This window comes from Haliotis rufescens, unplaced genomic scaffold, assembly GCF_023055435.1.
Source record: "Haliotis rufescens isolate VD_foot unplaced genomic scaffold, xgHalRufe1.0.p SCAF_43, whole genome shotgun sequence".
NCBI lineage: Eukaryota > Metazoa > Mollusca > Gastropoda > Lepetellida > Haliotidae > Haliotis > Haliotis rufescens.
In genome coordinates, this window is record NW_025964146.1 from 1,210,156 (window position 1) to 1,224,118 (window position 13,963).

Consider the following 13,963-nt stretch of genomic DNA (forward strand, 5'->3'; position numbering starts at 1 on the left):
AATCTAGACACCTTCCAACATGTTAAACAGGCACATATTGCTTTACAACACTGCAGGTAATATTGACACCTTCCAACACATATAACAGCCACATATTGCTTTACAACACTGCAGGTAATATGGACACCTTCAAACACACATAACAACCACATATTGCTCGCCGACACTACAGGTAATCTGGAGACCTTCCAACACATATAACAACCACATATTGCTCTCCGACACTACAGGTAATCTGGACACCTTCGAACACATATAACATACACTTATTGCTCTCCAACACTGCAGGTTATATTGACACCTTCCAACACACATAACAACCACATACTGCTCTCCAAGACTACAGGTACTCTGGAGACCTTTCAACACATATAACAACCACATATTGCTCTCCGACACTACAGGTAATCTGGAGACCTTCCAACACATATAACAGCCACATATTGCTCTCCAACACTGCAGGTAATCTGGACACCTTCCAACACATATAACAGGCACATATTGCTCTCCAACACTACAGGTAATCTGGACACCTTCCAACATATACAACAGCCACATACTGCTCTCCAACACTGCAGGTAATCTGGACACCTTCCAACACATATAACAGCCACATATTGCTCTCCGACACTACAGGTAATCTGGACACCTTCCAACACACATAACAGCCACATATAGCTCTCCAACACTACACGTAATCTGGACACCTTCCAACACATATAACAGCCACATATTGCTCTCCAACACTACAGGTAATCCGGACACCTTCAAACACATATTACAGTCACATATTGCTCTCCAACACTGCAGGTAATCTGGACACCTTCCAACACATATAACATACACATATTGCTCTTCAACATTATAGGTAATCTAGACACCTTCCAACATATTAAATAGGCACATATTGCTTTACAACACTGCAGGTAATCTGGACACCTTCCAACACACATAACAACCACATATTGCTCTCCGACACTACAGGTAATCTGGACACCTTCCAACACATATAACAACCACATATTGCTCTCCAACACTACAGGTAATCTGGACACCTTCCAACACATATTACAGCCACATATTGCTCTCCAACACTACAGGTAATCTGGACACCTTCCAACACATATAACATACACATATTGCTCTTCAACATTACAGGTAATCTAGACACCTTCCAACATATTAAACAGGCACATATTGCTTTACAACACTGCAGGTAATATGGACACCTTCCAACACACATAACAACCACATATTGCTCTCCGACACTACAGGTAATCTGGAGACCTTCCAACACATATAACAACCACGTATTGCTCTCCGACACTACAGGTAATCTGGACACCTTCGAACACATATAACATACACTTATTGCTCTCCAACACTGCATGTAATATCGACACCTTCCAACACACATAACAACCACATATTGCTCTCCGACACTACAGATAATCTGGACACCTTCCAACACATATAACAGCCACATACTGCTCTCCAAGACTACAGGTAATCGGGACACCTTCCAACACATATAACAGCCACATATTGCTCTCCAACACTGCAGGTTATCTGGAGACCTTCCAACACATATAACAGCCACATATTGCTCTCCAACACTACAGGTAATCTGGACACCTTCCAACACATATAACAGCTACATATTGCTCTCCGACACTACAGGTAATCTGGACACCTTCCAAGACCTTTAACAACCACATATTGCTCTCCAAGACTACAGGTAATCTGGACACCTTCCAATACATATAACAGCCACATATTGCTCTCCAAGACTACAGGTAATCGGAACACCTTCCAACACATATAACAGACACATATTGCTCTCCAACACTGCAGGTTATCTGGAGACCTTCCAACACATATAACAGCCACATATTGCTCTCCGACACGACAGGTAACCTGGACACCTTCCAACACATATAACAGCCACATATTGCTCTCCGACACTACAGGTAATCTGGACACCTTCCAACACATATAACAGCTACATATTGGTCTCCGACACTACAGGTAATCTGGACACCTTCCAAGACCTTTAACAGCTACATATTGCTCTCCAAGACTACAGGTAACCTGGACACCTTCCAATACATATAACAGCTACATATTGCTCTCGAAGACTACAGGTAATCTGGACACCTTCCAACACATATAACAGCCACATATTGCTCTCCAACACTGCAGGTTATCTGGAGACCTTCCAACACATATAACAGCTACATACTGCTCTCCAAGACAACAGGTAACCTGGACACCTTCCAATACATATAACAACCACATACTGCTCTCCAAGACTACAGGTAACCTGGACACCTTCCAACACATATAACAGCCACATATTGCTCTCCAAGACTACAGGTATACTGGACACCTTCCAACACATATAACAGCCACATATTGCTCTCCAAGACTACTGGTAATCGGGACACCTTCCAACACATATAACAGCCACATATTACTCTCCAACACTGCAGGTAATCTGGACACCTTCCAACACATATAACAGCCACATATTGCTCTCCAACACTGCAGGTAATCTGGACACATTCCAACACATATAACAGCCACATATTGCTCTCCAACACTGCAGGTAATCTGGACACCTTCCAACACATATAACAGCCACATATTGCTCTCCAACACTACAGGTAATCTGGACACCTTCCAACACATATAACAGCCACATATTGCTCTCCAACACTACAGGTAATCTGGACACCTTCCAACACATATAACAGCCACATATTGGTCTCCAACACTGCAGGTAATCTGGACACCTTCCAACACATATAACAGCCACATATTGCTCTCCAACACTGCAGGTAATATGGACACCTTCCAACACATATAACAGCCACATATTGCTCTCCAACACTACAGGTAATCTGGACACCTTCCAACACATATAACAGCCACATATTGCTCTCCAACACTGCAGGTAATCTGGACACCTTCCAACACATATAACAGCCACATATTGCTCTCCAACACTGCAGGTAATCTGGACACCTTCCAACACATATAACAGCCACATTTTGCTCTCCAACACTACAGGTAATCTGGACACCTTCCAACACATATAACAGCCACATATTGCTCTCCAACACTACAGGTAATCTGGACACCTTCCAACACATATAACAGCCACATATTGCTCTCCAACACTACAGGTAATCTGGACACCTTCCAACACATATAACAGCCACATACTGCTCTCCAACACTACAGGTAATCTGGACACCTTCCAACACATATAACAGCCACATACTGCTCTCCAACACTACACGTAATCTGGACACCTTCCAACACATATAACAGCCACATACTGCTCTCCAACACTACACGTAATCTGGACACCTTCCAACACATATAACAGCTACATACTGCTCTCCAACACTACAGGTAATCTGGACACCTTCCAACACACATAACAGCTACATATTGCTCTCCAACACTACAGGTAATCTGGACACCTTCCAACACATATAACAGCCACATATTGCTCTCCAACACTACAGGTAATCTGGACACCTTCCAACACATATAACAGCCACATACTGCTCTCCAACACTACAGGTAATCTGGACACCTTCCAACACATATAACAGCTACATATTGCTCTCCAACACTACAGGTAATCTGGACACCTTCCAACACATATAACAGCCACAGATTGCTCTCCAACACTACAGGTAATCTGGACACCTTCCAACACATATAACAGCTACATATTGCTCTCCAACACTACAGGTAATCTGGACACATTCCAACACATATAACAGCCACATATTGGTCTCCAACACTGCAGGTAATCTGGACACCTTCCAACACATATAACAGCCACATATTGCTCTCCAAGAGTACAGGTATACTGGACACCTTCCAACACATATAACAGCCACATATTGCTCTCCAAGATAACTGGTAATCGGGACACCTTCCAACACATATAACAGCCACATATTACTCTCCAACACTGCAGGTAATCTGGACACATTCCAACACATATAACAGCCACATATTGCTCTCCAACACTGCAGGTAATCTGGACACCTTCCAACACATATAACAGCCACATATTGCTCTCCAGCACTACAGGTAATCTGGACACATTCCAACACATATAACAGCCACATACTGCTCTCCAACACTGCAGGTAATCTGGACACCTTCCAACACATATAACAGCCACATATTGCTCTCCAACACTGCAGGTAATCTGGACACCTTCCAACACATATAACAGCCACATATTGCTCTCCAACACTGCAGGTAATCTGGACACCTTCCAACACATATAACAGCCACATATTGCTCTCCAACACTGCAGGTAATCTGGACACCTTCCAACACATATAACAGCCACATATTGCTCTCCAACACTGCAGGTAATCTGGACACCTTCCAACACATATAACAGCCACATATTGCTCTCCAACACTGCAGGTAATCTGGACACCTTCCAACACATATAACAGCTACATATTGCTCTCCGACACTACAGGTAATCTGGACACCTTCCAAGACCTTTAACAGCCACATATTGCTCTCCAAGACTACAGGTAATCTGGACAACTTCCAATACATATAACAGCCACATATTGCTCTCCAAGACTACAGGTAATCGGAACACCTTCCAACACATATAACAGACACATATTGCTCTCCAACACTGCAGGTTATCTGGAGACCTTCCAACACATATAACAGCCACATATTGCTCTCCGACACGACAGGTAACCTGGACACCTTCCAACACATATAACAGCCACATATTGCTCTCCGACACTACAGGTAATCTGGACACCTTCCAACACATATAACAGCTACATATTGGTCTCCGACACTACAGGTAATCTGGACACCTTCCAAGACCTTTAACAGCTACATATTGCTCTCCAAGACTACAGGTAACCTGGACACCTTCCAATACATATAACAGCTACATATTGCTCTCGAAGACTACAGGTAATCTGGACACCTTCCAACACATATAACAGCCACATATTGCTCTCCAACACTGCAGGTTATCTGGAGACCTTCCAACACATATAACAGCTACATACTGCTCTCCAAGACAACAGGTAACCTGGACACCTTCCAATACATATAACAACCACATACTGCTCTCCAAGACTACAGGTAACCTGGACACCTTCCAACACATATAACAGCCACATATTGCTCTCCAAGACTACAGGTATACTGGACACCTTCCAACACATATAACAGCCACATATTGCTCTCCAAGACTACTGGTAATCGGGACACCTTCCAACACATATAACAGCCACATATTACTCTCCAACACTGCAGGTAATCTGGACACCTTCCAACACATATAACAGCCACATATTGCTCTCCAACACTGCAGGTAATCTGGACACATTCCAACACATATAACAGCCACATATTGCTCTCCAACACTGCAGGTAATCTGGACACCTTCCAACACATATAACAGCCACATATTGCTCTCCAACACTACAGGTAATCTGGACACCTTCCAACACATATAACAGCCACATATTGCTCTCCAACACTGCAGGTAATCTGGACACATTCCAACACATATAACAGCCACATATTGCTCTCCAACACTGCAGGTAATCTGGACACCTTCCAACACATATAACAGCCACATATTGCTCTCCAACACTGCAGGTAATATGGACACCTTCCAACACATATAACAGCCACATATTGCTCTCCAACACTACAGGTAATCTGGACACCTTCCAACACATATAACAGCCACATATTGCTCTCCAACACTGCAGGTAATCTGGACACCTTCCAACACATATAACAGCCACATATTGCTCTCCAACACTGCAGGTAATCTGGACACCTTCCAACACATATAACAGCCACATTTTGCTCTCCAACACTACAGGTAATCTGGACACCTTCCAACACATATAACAGCCACATATTGCTCTCCAACACTACAGGTAATCTGGACACCTTCCAACACATATAACAGCCACATATTGCTCTCCAACACTACAGGTAATCTGGACACCTTCCAACACATATAACAGCCACATACTGCTCTCCAACACTACAGGTAATCTGGACACCTTCCAACACATATAACAGCCACATACTGCTCTCCAACACTACACGTAATCTGGACACCTTCCAACACATATAACAGCCACATACTGCTCTCCAACACTACACGTAATCTGGACACCTTCCAACACACATAACAGCTACATACTGCTCTCCAACACTACAGGTAATCTGGACACCTTCCAACACATATAACAGCCACATATTGCTCTCCAACACTACAGGTAATCTGGACACCTTCCAACACATATAACAGCCACATACTGCTCTCCAACACTACAGGTAATCTGGACACCTTCCAACACATATAACAGCTACATATTGCTCTCCAACACTACAGGTAATCTGGACACCTTCCAACACATATAACAGCCACAGATTGCTCTCCAACACTACAGGTAATCTGGACACCTTCCAACACATATAACAGCTACATATTGCTCTCCAACACTACAGGTAATCTGGACACATTCCAACACATATAACAGCCACATATTGGTCTCCAACACTGCAGGTAATCTGGACACCTTCCAACACATATAACAGCCACATATTGCTCTCCAAGACTACAGGTATACTGGACACCTTCCAACACATATAACAGCCACATATTGCTCTCCAAGATAACTGGTAATCGGGACACCTTCCAACACATATAACAGCCACATATTACTCTCCAACACTGCAGGTAATCTGGACACATTCCAACACATATAACAGCCACATATTGCTCTCCAACACTGCAGGTAATCTGGACACCTTCCAACACATATAACAGCCACATATTGCTCTCCAGCACTACAGGTAATCTGGACACATTCCAACACATATAACAGCCACATACTGCTCTCCAACACTGCAGGTAATCTGGACACCTTCCAACACATATAACAGCCACATATTGCTCTCCAACACTGCAGGTAATCTGGACACCTTCCAACACATATAACAGCCACATATTGCTCTCCAACACTGCAGGTAATCTGGACACCTTCCAACACATATAACAGCCACATATTACTCTCCAACACTGCAGGTAATCTGGACACCTTCCAACACATATAACAGCCACATATTGCTCTCCAACACTGCAGGTAATCTGGACACCTTCCAACACATATAACAGCCACATATTGCTCTCCAAGACTACAGGTATACTGGACACCTTCCAACACATATAACAGCCACATATTGCTCTCCAAGATTACTGGTAATCGGGACACCTTCCAACACATATAACAGCCACATATTATTCTCCAACAATGCAGGTAATCTGGACACATTCCAACACATATAACAGCCACATATTGCTCTCCAACACTGCAGGTAATCTGGACACCTTCCAACACATATAACAGCCACATATTGCTCTCCAGCACTACAGGTAATCTGGACACCTTCCAACACATATAACAGCCACATACTGCTCTCCAACACTGCAGGTAATCTGGACACCTTCCAACACATATAACAGCCACATATTGCTCTCCAACACTGCAGGTAATCTGGACACCTTCCAACACATATAACAGCCACATATTGGTCTCCAACACTGCAGGTAATCTGGACACCTTCCAACACATATAACAGCCACATATTGCTCTCCAACACTGCAGGTAATCTGGATACCTTCCAACACATATAACAGCCACATATTGCTCTCCAACACTGCAGGTAATCTGGACACCTCCCAACACATATAACAGCCACATATTGCTCTCCAACACTGCAGGTAATCTGGATACCTTCCAACACATATAACAGCCACATATTGCTCTCCAACACTACAGGTAATCTGGATACCTTCCAACACATATAACAGCCACATATTGCTCTCCAACACTGCAGGTAATCTGGACACCTTCCAACACATATAACAGCCACATATTGCTCTCCAACACTGCAGGTAATCTGGACACCTTCCAACACATATAACAGCCACATATTGCTCTCCAACACTGCAGGTAATCTGGACACCTTCCAACACATATAACAGCCACATATTGCTCTCCAACACTGCAGGTAATCTGGATACCTTCCAACACATATAACAGCCACATGTTGCTCTCCAACACTACAGGTAATCTGGATACCTTCCAACACATATAACAGCCACATATTGCTCACGAACAGCCCAGTGTGTCCCTGGCAGCTTCTCCTCTGATGGCGTGGAACCCTGCTCTCTGTGCCCCATGGGAACATACCAGACTCGGCCAGGATCAAAACAGTGTGACGCATGCCCAGTGGGGATGGTGACGAAGACAACTGGGGAAAACGGACCTGGATACTGTACGATAGATATTATTTTATATTTCTTAGAATTGTTATTTCCAGGTTTATCATTTCAGACGGGTCATATATCTTTTATCACTTCTTAAACATGTGAATGGCGAGAAGTTTGATCGAAAGTATTTCTTTGTCAACATTATAATCTTAAATAGACTCAGAATGGCATCGAGGGTACTGGTTCCCTAATAGTTGAGCTATGGCTATCTAACATGCCTCATGCATCGAACGTTAAATTGACTTTGTAATGTGACTGTTCAACACTGTTCAACGCAGCATTAATCCCAACTCTGTTGCGACATTTATACTGTTGCTTTGTCATGAACAACTGTTTATGAATCACTACCAATTTGTGATGATACCAAGTGTTCGCGAAAAGGTGAGCGCATCCTGCCCCACACGAAAAGGCAAGTTATGATCAAATATTGACCTGGACAAAATCAGGAAGAGATGTTTCAAGTCAAAATAAGAACTTACCACAACATACAACATATGAACTCTTGCCTTGAATCCTGTAAGGCTATTCTGTTTAACAGGCATATGTCCCCGAGGTAACTACGTGATGGACTTCTTGCTTGTGAAGAAATGTGCGCCTTGCCCCAAAGGAACCTACCAAGACCAAGAAAACAGTCACAAGTGCGTGTATTGTCCCTGGGGTCTCTCAACATCTGCAGGAGGCTCAGTCTCAAAGACGGATTGCAGAGGTATGGAATATTAAATAGGCTTGATACAAGCAGAACCGGATCTATAAGTGCAGCCAACATCCCAGCAATATCACAAAACATGTTACTAAAATGCAAATAATAACAGAAATACAATCCGTGTCAGTGGGTCGATAAATTGTCGTTAGCGCTGTTGTTAAATTACTAATTATGGCAAACTGGATTTCTGTTAACACATGCTCTCTCCACAAGCAGGGCATATTAGAGTTTGTATTAAGGTTTCCCGTACCGAAACAATTCTGGATAAAGGGATCAATAGTGTCGATTCCCAAATTGAAACAATATGTTAACCAAGAAATATGTACGTGTGAAGAACTTAGTGTGAAAACAACAAACAATCAACAAGTGGTATACAATCAACAAATGTATTACAAAAATTCACTCGGTTTACAGATCAATACAAATTACTGCAAAGGAATTGCAATGGCAGTACACAAAAGACCGGTAGTTCAATTTGCAATAGCAATGCATAATATGATGAAAGTAAGTATCAAATACAAAAAGGTTAGTAAATCAAAAGTCAGTGATAATAATGTATACTCACCTAGCGGCGGTCCTGGGCAAGGATTCAGGGTTGATGAGTGATCCACACACGAAAGGTGGTCGTGATGTGATGAAAAATGTGAGAGATGCGTAAACACGCTCTTGTCCCCTTACATACAGATTAACTGGCTATTGGAAATTTCGACAGTTTGCCCTCACCAGTCTAGCGGTACTAGAACATTCCACATGTTTCTATGACAAACTATCACCGTCCGCGGTATACCGGATCGGAAGTAAACACACCACACAAGCATCAAAATAAAGTACCTTCCTGACGACTGCTTTCATTAAATAGTACTACATTCCTGACGACCAATCACTGCCCAAATACAATGCAATGAGCATCTACCGAATCTCTACAGAAACAATGCAATACAGCTATAATCAGTATTGAACAATACAATACGCTGCCAAATAACGATAGACATTAAGGAAGAGAATATATGGATGTCAACTTCTTTATTATGAGGAACACAACGTTTCAGAGTATACGTTTACTCCTTCATCAGGTGAATCATCAACGTTAGATATTGTTGTAATCTCCCTTGGTCTTCATGCAGACATTCCCACCAGTAAACAAGGTTTCCGGACTTAAACTGTTTCTGTATGCACTGTTTTTACTTCCTTGACATTGCTTGGCCAGTATTAATTTTGTTGAGAATCTGTTTGTTTTAGGTTAAAACTGACTGTGTCACCGATATTACAGGTCCGTGTCTGCCCGGAAGTTCTTCCTCTGACGGCCTTCAGCCGTGTACTCCTTGTGCAAGGGGGTCGTATCAAAGCTCACCGAAAAAAAAAAGCTGTGACCCTTGCCCTCAAGGTCACACAACCAATGCTACGGGTGCTTTAAGGGCGACTGACTGCACAGTGACTGGTATCTAAATACAATAAATATATGGTGTTACATGAAATACAGAATCATACTCACACAACGTGGTGTTTTTATTTTTTTTATTTTTGGGGGGTGGAGGTGTGTGTGGAGGTGTGTGTGTGAAAAAAATAATTTGTCCCGACAATACTTAAAAAATATAATTGTGCTTCATTTTGATGGAAGAAAATAATATATGGTTTTGCAGCGACATCTGCTAAAGAGCCGGTTTCACTACAAAATCCAAAGCTCTCTCTCAACATATGGTATAGCGTTCAATGTAATATCGAAGCATATTAACACATTATGGTTTTTGCCATTATCGTTATTCTGCTATCGGAAATACGATACATGTATCGTAGAAGAGGGGAGAAGGAATAGGCTTGGGGACTTGTCCTATTCTTGTATATTTTAGTTTCATTCCAACAACAGTCCAGTTAGGTTTTCATGGACCCACACACACTTCGACGATTATACAAATTCAAATCGGACACCAACACAATTCAAGAGATTCATGGCAGTGAGAACTAATTAATGTTGAGAACTAATTAATGTGTCTAATATCTGTCTTGGTCAGTAAACATCATCTAAAACTGATCATGCATGTTCCCACAAATGACGAGACTCATTTCGAATACCAGCATCTCATTTTGGTAAATATCACCCTAAAGTAACATGTCATTTTGGTAAGATCACCCTTAAATGTCATGTCATTTTGGAAAAGATCAGCGTAAAATGTCATGTCATTTTGGTAAAGATCAGCGTAAAATGTCATGTCATTTTGGTAAAGATCAGCGTAAAATGTCATGTCATTTTGGTTAAGATCAGCGTAAAATGTCATGTCATTTTGGTAAAGATCAGCGTAAAATGACATGCCATTTTGGTGAAGATCACCGTAAAATGTCATGAACTTTGGGTAAAGATCAGCGTAAAGTGGCATGCCATTTTGGTAGAGATCACCGTAAAATGATATGCCATTTTGGTAAAGATCACCGTAAAATGACATGCCATTTTGGTAAAGATCATCGTAAAATGTCATGTCATTTTGGTAACGATCAGCGTAATATGTCATGTCATTTTGGTAAAGATCACCCTAAAATATAAACCAACTATGTTCGGATAGCTGTTTTTCAATATATTCCGTGGCTACAAATCACATCACTTAATTCCTTCAATTCAGAACAGTTGACGGCTTGCTTTCTGAGACGTTGAGTGAAAAACATTTTCACCAGAATGAAACTTGCCTGAATTCGGTGAATTTAAACACGTTGCCGTTTTATGTGCAACAGTTGTTTCTCCCAATGCAACAATGCATGTGCTTTACGTGAGGCCTGTGAAACCACTGCAAATATAGGTATAAAATATTGAGGCATTCGAATCTTTTGCTGTCTGTTTAGTAACCATGACGAAGACCATTATTCCAGTTAGACAGAGGTTGCGTTTGGGTGGCTGCTGGGTGGAACAGTCATCAGAGAAGCTGCAAGACGCCATCTGTCATTTCTCGACTGTGGGAGAGGTTTCGAACGACGGGTAGAGTTCAAGAGCAACCACGATCAGGTTGACCTAAAGCAACAGCCAAGGGTGATGACCGTTACATTATCCTGTCAGATCTTTGTCACAGATTCACCACATCAAGTGTACTGAGACTCCAGCTGCGGGCATGTGAATGTCAGTGCACAGACCATAGGAGACATTTCCGTGTTGCCGGGATCAATTCAAAACGTCCACCACTTCAATCTGCTCATCATGGAGCTGCTCGTCTTGCTTGTTTCAGGCTTCCTAGTCATTGGAATCGGCAGCAATGGCCGCAGGTATTGTTTTGGGACGAGTCTTGCTGCAGCCTCCAGTCAAACGATGGTCGGATTCGATTCTATACACGTCGAGGTGAAGGCTTCAATTAAGAAACCGAACGAAAACAGTGCCGATGTGGTAGTGGGTCGGTTATGGTATGGGGTGGCTTCAGTCTTCATCACTGAACACCTCTGTATAACGTCAATGGAAATCAGGATTACGGTACAGAGACTATATTCTTCGGCCACCTGACCTTCCTGCTTTGAACGTTAATGAACCTGGTGCTACTCTCCAAGATGACAATGCCAGACCGCACTGGGCCCCTGTTGTTATACACTGCAATAACCAACATGGAATTGTAAAGGTTCAGTGGCAAACTAACTGCCTGGATCTGGCACCATCTAGTAGAGTATCTTTGGGACGTTCTTAGGATTGCCTGGTAATCATCCACCTCCTTTAAATAATCAACATTTTCTCCAGGCAAGCTGTCTCTCGGGCATCTAAAATGATACGTAATGTAACTTTGATGAGGCGACGCTGTACAGAATTTTAAGCGACAATATGCAATAGAAATATCTGCTAAACACAGAGTCGATTGTACGATTCCTACTATACCATATGTTTATGAATCACTATCGAATAGTGATGATACCAGGCGTTGGTGGAAAGGTGAGCGTATCCTGCCCAACCGGTGGAACCCGTCACAAACACATGCAAAGGCAAGTCAACTGTCCATCTGAAAAAGCCCCGGGAACATAATGGTACAAATCAAAATAAGGAATTGTGTAGGTTTCAAAGTCAATAAACATCAGATTCTGCATTTTCTCACACACTGCTTTAGTCTGTGATCCAAACAGTCAATGTTCAACGTATACCATACGAAGCAGGTTCAAGCTGAAACCATACAAAACAACAAACTTACTTGCATATCCTCATGTCCGAAACACAGCTAGCTTGTCACAATACAAACTTACTCCGTAATAATCCAAAAAATACGGTAAATACGGTAATAACATGCACACGTCAGAACACGGTGGTAACTCTCAAATAATTCTGGCTTTAAACGAACATTATATCAAATTACACCCCTTTCATAAATAAATATATCATGCATGCATATGCAATTTATTACTTACAAATTTCGTGGCAGAATCATAGTGTTGACAACAGCCGTACATCAGGTTATCACTCACAGCGATGCACACTTTCAAATTTCACGCCTACCCGCATGCTTTTCTCTTATACCATCCACCCGCAGTTACCACCCCTGTCCACCTGCCATTCAACCGCATACCGCTAAATAAAGAACAGGGACTTTCTGTCATCTACAAATTGCGTCGGACATATTTTTTGTCAGTGATGCGTCAAATTTGGAAACGTCCTCCACATGTCTGCCATAAAACTTGTTGAAAACTTTACTGGGGCCCTGAATGTTGTAACCTGGATCAAACAACTTCAGAGCAAGAGTCGTATGCATCCAACGTAGAGAACAACTTGTTCTCCTGTTTTACTTTGTGAATCGACCCTTGTCATTTAAAATCCATTTTTCAGCTGAAGTGGGCATATGTAATAAGCAAATCATGACATCCTAAAGGTTCATAAACCATCATTTAATACATACTCCGCTCACACTTAGGCTGTTATTGACTGTCAAAGT

The 13,963-nt window shown here is 42.2% G+C and overlaps 1 protein-coding gene across 1 annotated transcript in view; it reads left to right on the forward strand.

Annotated features, from left to right (window-relative positions):
• The window catches only part of LOC124124526 (sushi, von Willebrand factor type A, EGF and pentraxin domain-containing protein 1-like), a gene marked incomplete at its 5' end in the record, with an annotated part of 23,336 nt that extends 12,546 nt beyond the window's left edge, over positions 1 to 10,790 (forward strand). The window contains 3 exons of the mRNA XM_048382985.1: positions 8,230 to 8,385; positions 8,919 to 9,086; positions 10,354 to 10,790. Of these exons, the coding sequence (XP_048238942.1) occupies positions 8,230 to 8,385; positions 8,919 to 9,086; positions 10,354 to 10,529 (500 nt within the window). The remainder of the gene's footprint in view (positions 1 to 8,229; positions 8,386 to 8,918; positions 9,087 to 10,353) is intronic.
• Positions 10,791 to 13,963: the final 3,173 nt, after the last annotated feature.